The sequence below is a fragment of the Vulpes lagopus genome, chromosome 5, assembly GCF_018345385.1.
Source record: "Vulpes lagopus strain Blue_001 chromosome 5, ASM1834538v1, whole genome shotgun sequence".
In the NCBI taxonomy this organism is placed as follows: domain Eukaryota; kingdom Metazoa; phylum Chordata; class Mammalia; order Carnivora; family Canidae; genus Vulpes; species Vulpes lagopus.
The window spans coordinates 110,584,258-110,604,183 of record NC_054828.1 but is presented as its reverse complement, the minus strand read 5'-3'; the positions used below and the strand labels follow the sequence as shown (position 1 = coordinate 110,604,183).

The following is a 19,926-nucleotide window of genomic DNA, read 5'->3' as shown; positions in this document are numbered from 1 at the left end:
TGAGTCTTCCTCACTGGCTCGGATGCTCCTTGAAATCCATGCCCCTGTCATCTTCAACTGTGCATTCCCAACACCTATCACACGGGAGGCAGTCGATCCATGGATCGGATGCACTGGAAAGCATCTAGCGAAGCATCTAGCATGTGTTAAGTACCTACTACTACAGCTGGCACAGTGCAGACCATTTTCCTCATGCCATTTCACAGCTCACCACTTTAAACAAGGATTATCATATTCATTCAATGCATGGGGACTTTGTAACCTCTGACTTCTAGTTAAGATGTCCTATGCCTGCTGGATTCTGTGGCCAGCAGGGCTGGGCTGTTTGACAGAGCATTTCTCTGCTTCCTCACTCCTGTGGCCATTCTGGCAGGGTAGAGAAGCAGATGAGTAGACCGGGCACTCATCACTGTGTATCTCCTGGGAGATCCCGGCCAAAGCCAGGCTGTCTTGGCGAGGGGTGGGCGCTCATGGCCTATGATTCACTAGACCTCATGTACGTGGCTGCTTTCCAGGTGACAAGGAAGGGAGCAGCTGCTGGGGCTCCTTGACTGCCTTCCCTGTCTCCAGCATTTCCAGGCAGGCTGCTGCTCCCCTAGTGTTGCACCTTGTGCACAGGACTCGGTTTCCAGAGAACTCAGTGGCCTCAGGCTTGTCCTTCCTCAGCCCACTCCTATGAGTCGAGCTCTACCCACCACTGTCATGACAACCTCCTCCCGTGTTACTACAAACGCTGAATGTTGTTTTGCAAACGGCAGTCCCCAAACCATCATGTTCTGCTTTTATCACCACCAGGATTTAACTGTGTCCCTCTTACCACTCAGAGCCTATGTTGTGGGGGCATCTCTAACATTCAAGGGAATGAGCTTCAGTGAGGCAAAATGCCCAAGATCTCGAAACCAAAGGGTTCTTGAGACTAGCACTGACCCCATAATCAGAGAGCAGATAACTCCCAGTCCTTTCTGATCCCCAATTATGAGCAGAATAGAGCAGACTAAGGTATTAAATCATGGCCTTTCACGTTTGTATCCCGCTTAGTGAGCAAAACCCTTTATGTCTTCTATTACCTTGATGCACAGCACCATACGGGCAGGGCTAGCATCCTTATCCCTACTTCACAGATGGGCAAACTGAGGTGTGGTAGGGGGTGGGATTCACCTGAAGCCATAGAGCTCATTCACGGAACATCCTTTAATTGACCATGAAAGGCTGGCCTTTTGAATGTCATGCCCCTGTATAGTCCTAACAAATAGAAAGTATCCAATGAATCTTGGTTCTCTGAACTGACTACTAGATGGTACACTGGGACCTAAATTCAGGGCTTTGATTCACAGTATACTAGTTTTTCTGTTGCACCACTTCAGCCTGATTGAGCTCTTCTAACAATGGGCATAAATAGTCTGAAGTCAGGCTGGTTGAGTTCAGATCCCCTGCACCCTGTCTAGCTGGTGGCCTTGGGAAGGTTATTTGACCTCATTGAATTTCCTCATCTGTGAAATTGAAAACAGTAACAGTACCCATTCCACCACGTTGTTGAGTATTAAATAAGAAAATGAATATATGGGGCACAGTGTTGACTGGTTAGCACATCTAGGAGGTGTTAATAAGTGTTAGCAGTAGTTAGTATTACTCAGGCATAGAGACTAGGCCTTATATATCTTGGTAACCCAGGACCTAGTACAGTGGTTGGCACATAAACATGAGTATAGGGCTCAAGACACTTGTCTACCAACACTGACATTCATCATGTGACATGGAGCACATCACTTCCCCATCCTGGGCTTCATGTCCCATCCCTGTGAATTGACAAATTTGAACCAGGTAAATCTCAGGGTTCCTCCCAGCTCCGAAATGCTAGCTATTTCAGTGGTTCTCAATGGGGGGCAATTTTTCCTCCCAGGGGACATTTGTCAATGTCTGGAGGCATTTTTGTTGCTATAACCAGGGAAGGTGTTATTGGCATCTAGTGGGTAGACACCTGGGAAGCTGGGGAACCATGCACAGGACGGTGCCCACAAAAAGAATAATCTGGTCCCAGATGTCAACAGTGCTGAGGCTGAGTAACCCAGATACAACTCGACACAGATACTTAGAGCTCTGTGAAGTATTGGACAAGTGCCCGTGCCCTGCAGCTTGCCAAGATGCCTGCGGCAGCAGAGCTTCTCCAGGCAGAGAGCAGTCTATGGCTGCTTCACCTTCAGCTGCCACCTCCTACCCTCACTACATTGATTTTGTTACAGGTGGAGAGGTTGGCTCAGGCATCTTTACTTTCAGTTTGGAATCACTCCTGCTCATCCTCAAACTCCTAAGATGGCTCTTCCAGGGCTAGGGGAGAATGTGTCTGCACAGAGATGCGCGGAGCCCAGCCTAAGGCAAAGCCCTTGTAGAAGTAGGGCTGTCCCAGGCAAAGCCACCCAGTCTTCAGGCTTGCCCCAGTACACCTGCTTCCCTTCTCCTGCCTCAACTCTCACTCTTGAGGGGGTAGGCTAACTCTGGCAATGGAAGAGTCACCTTGGGAATGCAATGCAATGGCCAGGAGGGGGACCTTGAGACTAATGGCAATGGCAGCCTCAGGGGAGGATCACACCCTGTCTACACTGTGCTGTCTTCCTTTCCTTATTTTCACTGTCTGTGACGGGCAGATTGCCATCACAGGTCCCCCTGTGTTCATCTGTCTCGAGGCACCGAAGAATCTGGATCATCTATTTTTGTAAGATTCCTTCACTTTCCATTTCCTCTTTCCTGATCCTACCCTTTTGCCCTGAGTTTCTGCTGAGAGACTATGTGTTTTTTGGAAAGTGCAAGAATGAGGAAAGGGGAGACCTGGAATCCACTTTGGACCATATCACTTCCTATTTCCACTCTCTGCCTCAGTTTTCTCATCTGTTCAATGGGAACTTACAGGGTAGTTGCAAGGATAGGAAGACAAAGAGGGGAAACATATTTGCAAGCCTCCAGGGCTAGTCGTATGGAGGAGCTATGGTCTTCTGCCCATGCTATCCAGGGAACCAAGCCCTGCTACCCAGGAAGTGCTGAAATCCCTCTGGCACCCTTCCTTCACATGCATGCACATTCTCAGCCTGCATTTCAGGGAGACTCTCTATTCTACATGTGACATCAATGAGTCCCAGCCCCCAACCACACACTTTAACAAACTGATGGCATGAAGTCTTAGCAGCCCCGAGCAGCACCAGTTGTTCTCTGCCAGACTTGGTGGGGGCAAGAGTACTGAATAAAGTCAGAATAAACAGCTCACGAGGCTGGGCAGACACCTGCAGGATGGCACTGCAGCCGAGGCCCAGACTTGCCCCGCCCATGGATGGGAGGCCTTACCATCTGGGCTTCTCACAAGAAAGGTGGGCCATGCTGGAGGGAAGTCTGTCAGAGGACAGCTCATCCAAACGGTGGGCAGGCAACACATCCAACATTCCAAACTTCTGGTGGACAGAGTAAGAGTCGCTTGGTGCTGGGACCCTGCCATATAGCCCAATGAGACATTGCAGAGGCCAGAAGATGGGTATGAGTGTAAGTATGGGGACAGCATCCTTCTTGAAGTCAAGGCTTCATTACTGCTCCAGGTATGTAGTTCTTTGCAGCACAACTAAATATAGGTGGGTCAGTAGTAGGAGAGTAGGGTAGAGGCTTTCCAGAACTTAATAAGAAGGCCATAGAGCTTTATTGGAAAAGCAGTAGACAGGCTCTCCCGTCTTAACCCAGCACACCATGAAGGTGAAGGACAGGTAACATCATTGTCCAGATGGGACTCTCCTGAAAGGTATCTTCTTAGAGGGAAGCTAAGTCTAAGCTTCGATAGAAATTTGAAAGCTCTCTCATCCTCATTTATTACGTAATAAGTATTTAGATGTGGGGCTCCTCAAAACTGGGGTCTTATGATGGTATTTATTCCTATGGAATAAGGGAAAATGTATGCATAGAGATAGGCTGGTTCAAGTTTGCTTTCCAACACCACGACCTCTGGAGGCTCAGTGGATTGCTGAGTAAACAAGTGAGTGTCTCCTGGAAGCTTAAGTTCACTGACATGGGCATCCTGTGTGACTTCAAGATTGTGCCAGCCTTAGAGGTTCTGGAGCAAAGCTTGTTCCAATCGCCACTGAACTGATACCACTGTGGTGTGCCTGACAAGTTCTGTTCTCAGGTCCTGCACTCCTGCAGGACCTGCTTGGGTGGCTACAATAGTTTGCTCTTTCCCTTACTGCCAAAGTTCTGCTGGTACAACCCAGCTTCCAGCATATTAAATTACTTTCATTTTGGCCTTTTAACACTCCCTTTGGCTGTTTTCTTCTTGGATCCATCTGTACTTTGGGAAATAAATATCTTTAACACCCACTCATTAAATGCCCACTCTGCCAGCTGGTATTCTGGCCTCTGGGAGGACCACCAGCCTGAACGGCCAGAGGATCCCACAGATCAGTGCCCGAGACACTACCTGGGGAATATTAGCAGTAATGGCTCAATCTGGACCCTACCTATTAAAGGACAATTGTGAGTTTTAAGTAGATGTCACAGACTCTGGAAATTTGCAACCCAAAGCCAAGTGGTCTTTTATATAATCAACTTTGGACTTGGGGAAGGACTTACCCATGCTTTCCTGGAGTGGGTACCAGGAGGATCTCTCTTCCAGGCTCGTTGTGGGGCAGCAGCTGGGCGACATACCTCCCAGAAGGTTGCAGATGCCTGTGCACGGAGACAGCCAGCTTGCAGTGCTCACTGCTGCTCCTCATCCATGGGCTCAGGATGGTGTGCTTGGAGTTTGCTGAGGTATTGAGGAGGAGGAAGGAGCCTGGCAAGAGACAGAGAAGGTGACTCTGCAGGTGTGTCCAGATAGGAGGGCCAGGCATCTCTGTGGCAGGATATAGAGACCAAGGGCAACCAAGTCAGCACTGCTAGAGGCCTATCTCACCTTCTTCATATACACCCAGCCTTCTTCCCCCTTTCTTAGATTATCTCTGTGAAAAGCAAAGTGTGAAGCAAGAGAATAGTAATTCAGGACTTGGGCTTTATAGTCAGGCAGACTAAGGCCCTCACCTTAGCTCCCCTACATACTAGCTCTATGTCCTTGAGTCTCAGGTTCTTCATCTGTAAAATGGGAATGAAGACACCTACTTCAAAGGGTGGTTGTAAGGGTTCCGTGAGATAAACATGGAGAGTACTTTACCCAGTTTTGTATAGAGAGGAAGGACCCACTAAATAATCAATTATTTGATTTCAACTGTCTTCTACATTAAAGTAGAGATGATAGCTACAGACTCTTTTCCAGACAGCAGGCACAACTAACGAAATCTCACAAGAAACTAAAAAAAAAAAAAAAAAATAAGGGGGGGTATTATCTAATCCCCAAAGAATAACCAGCATCAGAAACCCAATTTAGAAGCTAAGACATTCTGATGGATTTACAACCTGGTAGAGGGATGGCCTAAACAGTCACTGCCTCTGTAAATGTGCCAAGAATGAAGCAAGGAGATAAGTGCCATCTTGTCAACATCCATATAAGGTGTTTCCACACCCCACAAGCCAGGGCACACTCCGGGGCATCTCTATCACCCTACAGGTCACAGTTTAAACAAAAGCTGACCCGAGTTCTCCATATCACATTCAAGCCAACTTGGCACTCAATTTATGGTTGATTCAGAGTTTCTCAGGACTGTATGGGTTGGCTCTACAATCTCAAATAGTTCTGACCAGTTCAAGGTTTCCCTTGAGAGGTGGGTGGCTTGGAGAGGCAGCATTTGTCCCACATGTTCATGGCTCTTGCTTCTTTGGTTACTAGCTGAGTGATCTTGTGCAAAGCATTAACTTTCTTGGGTTTCAGTTTCCTTGTTTATAAAACAGGGTGAGAAGGGTTGGCTGAACTCAATGATCTCTTAAGATCCATTTCAGCTCTTGAGTCTATGAGTCATGTGAATTTGTAACTGGTCTCCACAAAGAAAGCCTTACAAATCCCCCCTGGTGCCGTGCCTGTGGCAGAGTTTCCCTCTGGGGCAAGCCAACCCTAATTCCAGTAGCATAGGCCAAGTGATCTAAAGAAACCTGTATTCATGGGGATTACTGTCAGCATAAAAGTACAGCGCCATTTTATTGTTCCAGGCATTCCTTCTGATGCATTAATTTTACTTGCCATACTTCTGCCTTGAAGTTTTGGACCATTTGATGCTGCTTCTTTTGCAGTGGAAGTCTATTCCAAGATCTCTGACTCCTCCAGTGAGAACCAGCGAATGAGTGCTCTGCTTTTAAATCACTCCTGAGTGCTTCAAACTGGTCTCATTCTACAGACACCTCAATTTACCACATAGGTAAATGAACTAGCAGTCAGGGGTAGAGAATGATGCAGATGAAAAGAAGGGATCCCTACCAGAAGCATTCTTCAAGGAGAAGATATTATGTCAGGAATTGGAGATTTGCAAAATTCTGGAAGTAGAGAAATGTGACTTCCAGTTAAAATCAGGATGAGGTCAGCATAAGACTTTTTCTGAGCAAGACTGGGGACCTGGGGTCAGCACTGGACACCGAACCCTCTGTGATTGCTGGGAAGTTATAGCATGGCAGATAGGCTGGTGAAAAGAGCTCTACAACCCTCAGTAAATAATCTGTATTATGACTCTGTTTTACAATGGGGGAGATATTCTCGTCATGGGCACAGAGGTAGAAGAAAGGGGTTAGAATCAAAAACTCAGAATTAGAAAGGACTTAAAGATCATCTAACATATCACTTTTCTAGAGAAGCAGATTTCAGGTCAGAATGTGGAAATGACTTGTCCAACATCTTAATCTGAAACTCCAGACCAGACTCCAGGTGTCTGGATTTCTAACCAGGGCTCTTTCCTTTGTACCTTTCTCATTACCCCACTGTACCTGTTATCCTAAAATATGATCAGGGTGCATTGTGGCCAAGCTGTCCAGCTCAGGAACTCAGAGGGGGAAGAAGAGAGAAAGGCAGGCATTTGGGTGCTGGACCAAATCCATTTGTTCACTGGCTCCCTTGCTCACTCTTTCTTGCCTTCAAATTTCATTTACTGGATGCCAACGTTGAGCAAACATCCAAGCACTGGCTCAGCCCTAGGGACACAGACATAAACCAGACACAGTTCTGGCTTTTAAGGAACTCCAGGTCCATAAGGGTGATGAGATCACTGTAATAATTGCCACCAAGAGTAGAGGTTATAAAGTCATAAGACACATACAGGTGAAGCACTTTCGGAGGCTCTGGGAAGGAGACATCAAGTTCAGTTGGGAAGATTCATAAGAAGATGACCTTTGAGCAATATCTTAGAGGGAGAGAAAGACAGAGATATTGGCAGAACCAGCCATGTGGGAGTTGAGAGAAGAAGAAAAAAGGCTAAATGTAGGAAGTGCATAGTAGCACTGGGTCACAGAGGGACACCCGAAGACAAGGCTGGGGCCTCAGGAAAGCTAGGGCAGCGGGGGTGGGATCTGACCATACAGGACTTTTAATTCCTGGCTGAAGGTATTCAACTTTACTTTTGAAAAGTGTTTTGAGGAGGAGAGTGACATCGTCAGAGTGGTGCTTCGGGAAGATTAATCTGGTATGTTGGGGGAAAGGTGGGGATCAATTCTGACCCAACCTCATCCTATAGTACCAGTAACACTAGGAAAGAATGTGACTAAATGCAAATGTGATGTGTTTAGATTGTCGCTGTTGTAAGCAAAAGTGCCATATGGGAGACAGACTCTGATCGACTGGGGTTTCCAATCCTAGATTAGTGTGCATCTGTCCAGAGCAGGTGATAATTGTGGAAGCATCTCTGGGGACAGAGTCTTGTTCCAGATACTTTGGGGCATAGTCTGGGGTTAAGATGAAACCAGCCTGTCTTGCATAACGGACATAAGGCCTGAGACCCTACTCAATTCGATGTTTTCGAATCGGTGGAAAGTCATACTGAAAGCAGGTTTTTGAGCTACTGAGGGGAAGAACATAGGCAAGAGAAAGATGTTCTCCTTCTTCTCAGAAAGATTATCTGGTGCACATTCATCCCCCAAAGGGTGGGGAGACTCAAGTTCCCAGCGGGAGAAAATCAAGCTGAATCAGGTGCTGTGCTTGGGGCTCCTTCTGCACCACTGTTCCTCCCTCCTGGGTGTGGAAACACATGTGCATTCTGTCCTTGTAATTCAGTAGCTCAATAACGGGACTCTTTCAAAGTTGACTGGAAGATGGATTATTTTTCCAGTTCTAATATGTGAGGTGATGTTTATATGAATTTTATTTTGTGCAACCGGACTATCAATAAGAGCCCGAGCTTAAAGTATTTTCACCGTCAATGAAACTCTAGTTGAGAGCTATCTCTTCATCAGCAGCTTTCCTCTCTTTCTCTCAAAATAATAAAAAAAAGGAACAAAAAGGAAAAAATACATTTCATAAGCTCCTTGGGATATTGTCAGTATAAATCTTTTAAAGTCAGTGAGCATTTCTGTCTCCCCTCCCTCTTTTCCGTTTCCTGTTTATTTTCCTCTGAATAGCTTGGGGCTGCTCAGAGGCTCCTGGGGTCCCTTCTAATTAAGAAGGATGGCCTGGCAGCTCACAGACCCTACCCCAGGGTGGACCATGGGGCAGTGGAGAAGTGGATCAAAGAGCCCTGCTTAGACAGTGCCAGGATCGTGTTTCCCTTATTCATGTTTATATGTTCAATGACTAAATATGAAATGGTCATTATTTTTACCTCTGGTCACCGATATAGGGACGTATAGCTCTTATCACAGTCAGTGGGGTGCAGATTACAGGCCAGAAACCATGGAGCACGAACGCTGAAGTCAGACAGACTCATTCATATCCAGGCTCTGTGTCTGTCTAGTTCTAAGCTCCTGACAAATTATTTAAGCTCTCTCAACTTTAGTCTGCTCAAATGTAAAATGTGTATAGCCTAATCTCACATGGCTGTTGTAGAGATTAAGTTAAATAACGTGCGTGAAGTGGCCACTACAGTGCCTAGCCTTAGCGGGTATGTGATAGATGTTGATTTTGTGCTTGAAGGATGTCTTAATGTGGAGCTCCTTTTTTAGCTATTACTAAACTTGCAATCAGAAGGACTGAATCAGTAAGGCTAGCTCTGCCACGACCAAGCCTCCTTTGTTTGTAAAATGAAAGCGTTGGATAGATCTCTCTACGGACCCTTACAGCTCCAAACTGTCAGTAATTCTATCTGCCTGCCTAGAATATTATCAATCTAAAGGAACAATGTCAAGTCTCCAAGCCCCCAAGTCCTAAAGGCTTGTCCTAATTCACCTCTGTGGCAGCTCTGTACCAACTGTTGGAATCGGTTGGCCAAACACGCTGTGAACTGTGATCCCCTGCCCTACTTCCCCTCTTCCCATCGACATAAACACATCCCTGGGAAGGGCTCCTAAACCAGCATCGTTTGTTTCTGTAGCCACTTCTGCTTCAAGGCTAGTACCACCTCTAAATATCTGGTATTTAATACAACGCTTGCCACCTGGCAGGTATTTGGTGACTTTAAAAAATCAAAGTAATATATGCAGATGGCCAGAAGTCAAATAGTTCAGCACTGTCATAATAATAATTTTTTAAAGCCATCCCCAAATCCTACTCCTCTCTCTGAGCCCCAGAAACACGTCTAAGGATTTCTCATTTCTTTTGGTGGCCACCTTCCAGATTCTAAATATGGTGATCATCCTGTTCCTTGTTGATGCAACAGTTGTAGGCTCCTTTCATCGATGGGACTATTAGAAAAATGGTACTCTTCCCCTTTTAAATCTTGATTGTTTCAATCCTGTTTTACTTTTCTATTACTTACCTTCTTAACTTTCCATGGCAAATGTATTACTTGCTCCGTTAGCTTTAGACACTATCCGCTGGCTCCCCTCACTAGATGATAGTTTCTGTCTTTCTCTGCACCTTCCTAACCCACATTCACCTCCCAGGTCAGCTGGGCTTTTCCTTCACATTGTCAACATTGCCTAAGAGTGATTAGGTCAAGTGTTTTGTTTACAGGTTGATGCTAAACCTTGACGATCAGCAAGCAGAGCTTTTGTACCAATGACTATATTTTTCCCGTGCAGTGAAGAAGGGTTATATTTGTGATCTCCTCCATAGGGCCAAACAGCACATTGTACTTGATGAAGAATGTTTCTAGCACCAGGATCAAATGAATATTCCCTCTTTCTCTGTCTTAATCTGCCTTATATTTGGGCCCAGACTTTCTTGTGCAGTTTGCCTTTCCAGAAATTTCTAATTGCATTTCTCTTTTATATCTGCCATCTTTCTTTTTTTTCTATTTATTTTCTATCTGCCTTTTATACCATATCACTAACACCTTTGTATAGTCCTTGAAAAATCTCTCCCTTCTTCCCCAAAACATTGATTTCCTGTTTTAACTTATACCAGTTGCTTTCTGGGCTTCCTGTACAGCCTTCATTTTGGAATTTATTTTCACTGGGATTCTTCTATTAGTCCCACCATCCTCAAGAAACTTCCTTAGGGGGAAACTTCATCATGAATCTTTGAATATCTGAAATATATTTTTATTTTGTCTTCACACTTGGTCTATAGCTTTTCTGGCTCTAGTCTCTAGATTAGAAATTTTGCTTCAGGAACTTGAAGCCCTCACTTCAGTGTTGTCTAGTATCTTTGTGACTGAGGAGGAATCTGAGACTAGTTTTATTGTTGATTTTTTTTTGTAGTCAATCTGTCTTTTCTTTTCTTGGAGGTTTTCAGGATTTTTTTTAAAGTAGGCTCCATGTCCAGTATGGAGCCCCACATGAGGTTTGAACTCACCATCATGAGATAGAGAAGATGAGCTGATATCAAGAGCCAGATGCTTAACCTACTGAGCCACCCAGGTGCCCTTCAGGATCTTTTTTTCAACACTGAGTTGCTAAAATTTCAATACAGTGTATCTAGGTATGGATCTTAATAAAAATTCCTCCTGGCATTTGGTGGGTTTTTTTCAGAGAACATATGCCTCTTTCATCTCTAGTAAATTTGTTTTATTATTTCTCTAATGCCTTCATTCTCTCCTCTTCTCGGTTTTAAATCTTTCTGAAGAGCTTTATCTTTCAAATTAACCTCTGTTACTTAATTTATCCTTGTTTTCTCTGGGATCGATTTTTTATGTTGATAGTTCTTTTTCTTTTTTTTTAAAGATTTATTTTAGAAAGAGATGCATATGTGTATATGGGGGAGGGGCAAAGACAGAGGGAGAGAGAACCCCAAGCAGATTCCATGTTGAGTGCAGAGCCTGGACTTGGGGCTTGATCCCAGGACCCTGAGATCACAACATGAGCTGAAACCAAGAGTTGGAGGCTTAACTGACTATGCCACCCAGGTGCCCCAATATTTGTTTTTCATGCTGATGGGCTAATTCAGAGGCTGGGTGATCCTGGATTATTTAAACAGGAGAGACTAGGAATGCTGATAGGAGCTTCAGTGCACATAGGTGGTGCTTGTTGTCTCCGTCAGAACTGACCTGATGGCAGGTGTCAGGGCCCCTCCACTTCACTGGTGCCTGCCCCCCAGTGCCAGCATGCTGGAAACACCACTCAGGGCATGAACACTGCTGATAGCAGGTTTAGCTCTTCCAGTCCACCTGAACTTTTAGACATGAGCTCCCTTTTTCTTTCCCCTGCAGTTAAGGATCCTGCTACTTTTTTAGTCTAGAAAACTGGGGTTGAATGGATGTGGAGACATATGGGGTAACCATATTTCAGAGGAATTTCACTCTGCTCCATCCCTCCGGAGGACCCTTATCAGCACTTGGTCATGATGTCTCCCAGTAGATGAGCTCCCTCCTCTGCACTAAACCCTCTTTGACTCTTTTTAGCTACGACCGCTTCAGTTCCTCTATCACCAGCCTTGTGCTCTTAAAATCACTTATGGTTTTCTTCCTGTTCTGTTTGCTAGTCAGAATGTATCCCTCCATTGAAGACTTTATCATCACTTGAGTGGTATTTCAGAAGAGGAGACAAGTGTTGGCACAACCCACCATCCTGAACCAGAAGCCTCTTAATCATATTCTTTGAATGAGAACATTGGCAAACAGATGTGCAGATGGACAGACTTCCATCTCAATAAATCACATAGGATTCTTCCAACATTGGCTAATTGTCCACATTGCAATTAAACTATTAAATCATTATTATAAGCTATTACTCATTCAATTGATCATGATGCCACTCATATCAGACAGGACCTAAGGAGCAGCAGAAATTTGATGGACTGGAATATGGATAGAGTAAATGTGACACATGCAGGCATCATATGGACATATGCCTCCAGATGCAGCGTCAGGGGATAACGCTGTGCTGTCTCTTAGAGTACGTTCCACAGAATACCCGCCCCACAGGGGGCTGACAGGTCTCATGGGAAAGCTCTGGGATCAAGCAAGTTGGAAGGGTACTCGTCAAACAAAAGTCAACAGGCTCTTTCACTGCGGGGCTTCTTAGAACCTACATATGCCAAAGAGTCATGACTCTTTAAGAGTAGAATATGCAATCAACCCTACCCAAATCCCTTTGGATGCAGAACTCTTTCACTGTTGTGTATAATATACCATGGAATGTGTTTGGAAACCTGCTTGTCATGTATTTCTACTCTAGAGACTGTCAGCAGAAAGAAAGGGAAAACAATGAAAATAAAAAAGAAGAAGAAGAAGGTAGTGTAGAAGGTGAATGATATACCTTTATCTCTAGCATCTCAAATCTTAAATCCTCTCTGTTTTTTCTGACTTTAAACTGTCGTCTCCTCAAGAACTGAGCTCCCATGGCAGAGTCCTGCTTCTGGAGAGGCTCCACCAAGTTACAGAGTTGGTCTCTCTACCTGATGAGATTTAAAAGTGCTACATGCATCTGGCTTTCTGAATGTCAGAGTTAGAAACAAACATGGTGGTCACAAACCTTCACCCCTTGTTGTACTGGGGAGAAAAACAGGAGGCCAAGAAATGAAGGTCTTGCCCGAGGTCACAGTGAAAATCAGTGGTGGGTCTGGAATTTGGAGCTTCAGTCTCCACCTACCTATGATAGAAGCCTCTGATGATGTTTTCAGTGAGACATCCTGTTGCCCCAGGCCTTACTTCCCTTTCTCTGTACCCTGACAACTTTGAGGACCAGGCGCAGCAAATGGTCTCAAGCCCATCATCTGGCTATGCACAGAGATCACAGACCAAGGCCTGGTTAGTGGGACCCAGACAGATGAGATGTCCTTTGAAAACCACTCATGGGGGATTATGGTGGTCTCCAGTCACTGGGAAGTATTTGACGGTCTACTCTGCTCATGCGATCTTACAAAGCGGCCAGAACAAATTGGTACCACATTAAGAGTTCCCTTATTGTTTAGTTTTCAAATTCAAATTCTGCTATCCTACCCTCAATTCAGTTTTAGGTTTTAGTGAAGAATTTTGAAATTTAGGGGAAGGAATAGGTGGGATTGTCCCCACTGGGGTGCTTAGCCTAATAGTGGGTTAACTTAGGAATTCAGAACTTCAGAGACCTAGAGCTCTTGAGGGTCATTTAGTGCAACCTTCCACCTTGCAAGGGAGTACACTCCATCAGTAGGGTGCAGGGGTATGGCTGGGCCCCAGAGAGGGCCGCTTGGCCATGCTAGGACCTTGCCCTGTGCACTCTGACCATTTCTGCTGTTATGGCCCACCACCAGGACTTAAATGTCTTGCTTTTACTGGTCCTTCATTGCGAAGCACTCTGAAGAAAAATGGTATCAGTTTTTTGAGATCAAATGATTAGAAAAATCAAGTGTTCTCATTAAGGGAAGGAAGGAAGGTACAGGGAGTTGATTTTCCTTGACAGTATTATTAATTTCAACACCATGAGTTCAGTTGTAGTCTAAAGTAGCAGTATATTTGCATGTTTTGTGGAGTTCTGCAAATGACCGCTCAGGTCCAAAGTAACTGAGGCGAAAATAATTTATGCTTGTGTGTGTGTACAGTATGTGTGTATTTGTGTGTGCATGTATATAAATAGCTACATAAATATATATATGTGCGTGTGTGTGTGTGCATGTGTATGTGTGTGTGTGCGTGTGTGTGTATGTGTGTGTGCCTATACAGATCCCTTATTAGATCTCTGGCTCTCTTAAAAAGAATAAATATTTCTGGAGACACTTTTTTTTTTTTTTTAACCAACAGGTTTCGTATAAGAAAAAGGGAGAAAGCCAATAATCTCTACATACTGCGTGTGTGTCCTGGGGTGTCAGCAAAAAAGATAATAAAAGGCAAAGCAAATAAATAGAAGGAACAGAAGCTAAAGTGCTGAGAAACCTTTTTTTCCCTAAGAGCTCATTTTGGTAATCCTCAAGGAAAATAGAAAAGCACTTGATCTGATGAGAGGGAAAAAGGAGAAGCCAAATGAAAACTAAACAATTGATTTAATTCAATGAGAAGCAAGAGGAAGGAGAGAGAAAATTATCTGCTGCAGGCGGGGTAGGAGAGGGAGGCAGTTAGGAGACCAAAGTGCCTTCATTGTAACAAAATCCACTTTGGAGGGAGAGAAGCATGAAATCAGGTTTTCCCTTATCCACATAGGTTCTTAGCTCTGGAATCAGATTATTCAACTTTTGCTTTAAGTCCTAGATGTCAGGGTATAAAAATCACCTATGTTACTTTTAAAATTTTTGCTAAGAGGTAGCAGATTTTATTACTTTTTCTGTGCATTTCATTGATTATTTTTTAAATTAAAATTTTAAAAAGCCTTTTTTTACCCATTTCGCTATAGGAGTCTCACAGGATCTTAGTTTAATGATAGTAAATTCTGACGTTTCATGAGCTATGGCTTTCAGATACTCCTCTGTTGAAGAGAGTACAAAACATAGGCCAACATTGACGACCATGCTACGCAGCCAAAAAGCAAGAAAAGGTCACCATGTCACCTGCAAGCCACTCTGGACATGCTGCACAGAGCACCAAGAGACTATCCTGCCCAAATCTTTGTTTTCCTCACATGTAGGAAAGCGAGGGGACTGCCCGTGGCAGGATGGCTAGGTTGAATTCTCAGAGGTTCTAGAACAAGCTGTTTTTTTTTTTTCCAACCGGTCTTCCCACTTCTTGCTTACCTTCCCCCTTATACTCGGCACACAGCAACCAGAGCCATCTTCTTAAATAGAGTTAGTCACTCCTTTGCTTTAAACTCTCCAATAGCTTCCCACTGACCATGAACTAAAATTCAAATTTCCTACTATGATGGACAAAGAAGGCCAGAGGGGGATTGACCTTAAGCAGATACCGTAGGTTGGCTCACTCAACTCAACTCCCTGACCAACTTCCTTCTCTCTTGCCTTTCACTTTTATTGAGACTGGAAGTTTAAACAATGACTTGATTTCACCAGACTTTTATAGACAAAAGTGGCCATGTGACACTCTGGCCAGTGAACTGTAAGCAGAGCTGTGCTCATAAGGATTACCAGAGTTAGCCAATAAAGATACAGGACACCCAGTTAAATATGAATTTCATTAGTAAATAGTGAACTTTTTTTCAGTACAAATATGTCTCAAATATTGCATGGGTCATGATAATACTAAAAATCATCTGTTGTTTCTCTGAAACTCACATTTAACTGGACATCCTGTGTTTTATCTGGCAACTCTATGTGCTGGAGAATTTTGAGATAACCTCCCTCGCCCACCCCCCTGCTCTTGTTTTTTCTTACCTGGAACATCGACCTGCCTGGAGGGGTAGCAGCAGTCTTATAACCATAAAGCGACAAGTAAAAGCATGTGGAACAGAAAGGGAGTTGAGTCACTAATGGGGTTGCTGGACATCTGCACTGTTACTTGTCTCTGGTCTTCTTACGGGAAAAATAAAACAAAGCATCCAAGATCTTTATTTGGCTAAGCCACTGTAGCAAGGGCTTTAGCTGTTGTGTAGCTGACTCTGAGCAGGGATCTCATCTGTCTCAGGCCAGCTGTTAGTGCCTAACACAGTGACAGGGACAGTGCTTCCGCAATGAATATTTGCTGAATGGATAAAGAAAGAAAAAAGCAGGTAATTCACTTATTTCCTTGTATCTTATCCAGACTAGTGTCATTCTTCTTATTTATATTGGGGAGAACATTGTTCCCTTTGAACTGATTGGTGGCTAAAGAAGGATTATTATTTACAACACAAAACAAATCAATTTTTAAGATGCCTGGAAATTTAGACTCTTAAGATCAGTGTTTCTCAAATTGTGGTTTATAACCCATTAGTGGGCCATGAAATCACTTTAGTGGGTCATGACCAGCGTTAAATAAAGAGGGGGGAGAAGGAGAAAGAGGAGGAAATCAGGAGGAGGAAAATGTAGAGTGGAATTTTAAAAGATCCACATTGTAATTTTCCTTTGGGAAATAATGGCTGCTGATCTATATGTACACAGATACAGACACACATACCCACATGCATACACACCCACAGTCACACATACACATACATGGACACCCATACACATACATACACACACAAAGATATCCCCCCACGGACACACATAAACATACATACATATACACACAGAGATAGCCATATACGTGCATGAATGCACACACATACATACATAGACAGACACATACACACATAGACACCCATAGACACACAGATATACATGCATACACACACTTAGATACCCATACACATGCACAAATGCACACACATACATACATAGACACATACACACATACGTTTTTATACCATTTTGTTAGGTGAAGTATATTTCTTACTGGGGATCACAGTTAAAAAAATGGAAAGGCTCAAGATGAATAGTGTTCACATTTCAAATGTCCATACATGGAGATTATATTGGCCCGATTCTGGTCCCTGAGCCACCTCCCATTAGCTGAGTAACTTTGGGAGGAGATGTAATCTGCCGTCTCCAATTGTAGCTGCTAGCTAAACCTGGCCACCAGTACTCAAAATGTGGCTCATGCAGCTGAGGAACTGAATTCTTCATTTTATTTAATTTTAATTAATTCACATTTGAAGTCATTTGAATCACAGGTGATTCAATTAATGGAAAAATATGTTTGAACAACTTGGGCATGTCAATCTAACTTTTCAACAATAAATTTTAGGAAATACAGATAAAATATTTCAGATGAATATGTAGCTTCCAAGTTTAAATGTGCTGTCAGTATAAAATGTGTACTGGATTTCAAAGATTTAGTACAGGAGAAGATATACAACACTCCATCAGTAATTTCTATATTGACAACATTTAGGTAATATTGGGTATATTGAGTTAAAGAAAATACATATATTTACTTTTTGTAATGTGTTTTCTAGAAAATCCAAAATTACATTTTGGGCTCATATTATAATTCTCTTGGACAGCACTGCTCCAAGGATTAAGTATCTTGCCCTAGGCCACTAAATGAGTAAGTGCTTCAACCACTATTACAATTCAGGTCATCTGACTCCAAATCCATGGCTCCTTCCATTAAACTACAACAAATCACATCTCCCTAGGCTTCACTGTTATCTTTAAAAACAGTGAGTGAAATAAAGATGTAGGATGATAATAAGGATAAGTATGGCTAACATTTAATGAGTGCCTAACATATCTTGGCATTGGATTAACATCTTAAAAGGTTTACTGCATTTGATTTCACAACAATTAGGTAAGTAAGTACGTGATCATTATATCCATTTTTTAGATGAGGAAACAGAGGCTCAGAGAGATCAACTGACCTGCCTATCAGCTCAACATGGTGCAGACTGAGGTGCACAAAGGTAGGAGGTCCATGCAGATGATTGAACATTTAGGGCCTTTCCCTGGAACTACAACCCCCACAAAAGCAGCTGGGTTCTGTTTGGATGACATAGAAGCAGCTGTATCTCCCAGAGTCCTGTTAGATTCATTTCCTTTGGGAAATAATGTCTGCTGATCTTGTTGCTGATTCCAATACCATACAGTAGAAATTTCCAAGCACCACAGTCTTTGAATATATAGATAAGGTCAAGAAGGTGACTTTGTATCTGAAAAATTTTCAGCTAGAAAATTGAAATATGGGCTTCATTACTATGGGTGCTTATTTAAAGATCTACTTGTAATGTGAAACTAAATTTCAATAATGGCCTTCAAAGACAGGGACAAATCACATTTCCCAGTGAAATTATTTTTTTGTTATAAACATGGTGTGTGCTCATTAAATGCAATTTAGAAAAAAAAAAACTAAGAGAAAACAATTTACCTAGAGCCTTAGTATTAAAAATTTCTATTTTACTTGTTTTTTCTGTTCCTCCATATGCACATGATTTTTAAAATTTATAGTTCTATTAAATATAATTTTTTCCTTACTCTTTCACTTAACATTGTGTCATAAGCATTTTATATGCCTTTATGTAGGCTTTGCAAATGTATTTATGATATTCCAGTAAGTGAACATTACATTTAAACTATGTCTTTAGTTTAGACAGTTAGCTTGTCTCCAATTTTTTGCCATTATGGATAAAGTTGTTCTTCTGCTCCTCAATATATCAGTCTTTCTGGAGGGGTAGTCCATTAATAGGAATCAAAAATCTTAAATTGGGATCCCTGGGTGGCGCAGCGGTTTAGCGCCTGCCTTTGGCCCAGGGCGCGATCCTGGAGACCCGGGATCGAATCCCGCGTCAGGCTCCCTGCATGGAGCCTGCTTCTCCCTCTGCCTGTGTCTCTGCCTCTCTCTCTCTCTCTCTCTCTCTCTCTGTGACTATCATGAATAAATAAATAAAATCTTTAAAAAAATAAAAAAAATCTTAAATTGTGCATGTTCTTTGATCTAACAGTTGCCTTTCTAGGGGTCTGCTTTAAAAAACAGAGTTTTCTATATAGACTTCTTTGCAAAGTTGCTTATCATTATTTATGTGAACCAATATTTAGAAATAGTAAATTTTGGACATAGGAGATTAGTTAAGTAATGTATGATGCAGCCATGTGATAAAGTACCTCATGAAGCCACTAAAAACACTGTCTTGTAGAACAGACAAGGATTATTAACTACCATTAGCAATATAACTATAGCTTTCTTTATTTAGTGCCAGGCACTGCGCTTATACATATTTAGGAACCAATGTAATCCTTAACAAATGTATGTTCTTGGCACTTCTGTTATCCATGTGCTTTGTACAGAGGAGGAAACAAGCTGGCAGCTGAGTAAGCAATGGCACCAGGATTCAAACCTGGTGGTCAGTCTCCAGGGCTTAACTTCCTAACCTCCAAGCTGTATGAATACCTAGGATGTTTGCTGTCTATCACTAGGTGGAAAATGCAATGACAAAACAGCAAGGATAGTGTGACCCCCAGATAGTAAATTATAATAAACATGGGGCTTGATCCTAGGATCCTGGGATCACTACCTGAGCCAAAGGAAGGTGCTTAACCAATTGAGCCACCCAGGCATTCCTAGGTGTCTCCCATTTTAGCCATTTTTAAGTGTAAAATTTGGTGGCATTAAGTATACTCACAATGTTGTGCAATCTAATCAAGAAATTCTTCATCATCCCAACAGATACTCCCAGTAACCCCCTCTCCCCAACCCTTGGTAACTTCTTTCTATCTCTATGAACTTGACTACTCTAAGTATCTCACATAAGTGGAATCATATATTTGTCCTTTTGTGATTGGCTTATCTTGTTGAATATAATTTCTTCAAAGTTCATATATGTTGTAGTATGTGTCAGAATTGCATTCCTTCTGAAGGCTGAATAGTATTGTATTGTATGGATATACCACATTTTGTTTATCCATTCATCTGTTGATGGACATTTGGGTTGTTTCTACATCTTAGCTGCTGTGAATGATATTGTCATGAACGTGGGTATACAAGTATCTGTTGGAGTCCCTGCTTTTAGTTCTTTTGGGGATGTACACTAAGTGGAATTGCTGGGTCATAAGGGAATTCTATGTTTAACCTTTGGTGGAACTGCCTCATTGTTTTCTGCAGTGGTCACACCAGTTTATATTCCCACCAGCATTGTACAAGG

General features: G+C 42.9%; 1 protein-coding gene across 1 annotated transcript in view; it reads right to left on the bottom strand.

Annotated features, from left to right (window-relative positions):
- The window catches only part of ALK (ALK receptor tyrosine kinase), a 677,634-nt gene that overhangs the window by 319,401 nt on the left and 338,307 nt on the right, over positions 1–19,926 (bottom strand). Inside the window, exon 4 of the mRNA XM_041756066.1 lies at positions 4,600–4,801. Coding sequence (XP_041612000.1) covers positions 4,600–4,801 — 202 coding nt within the window. The remainder of the gene's footprint in view (positions 1–4,599; positions 4,802–19,926) is intronic.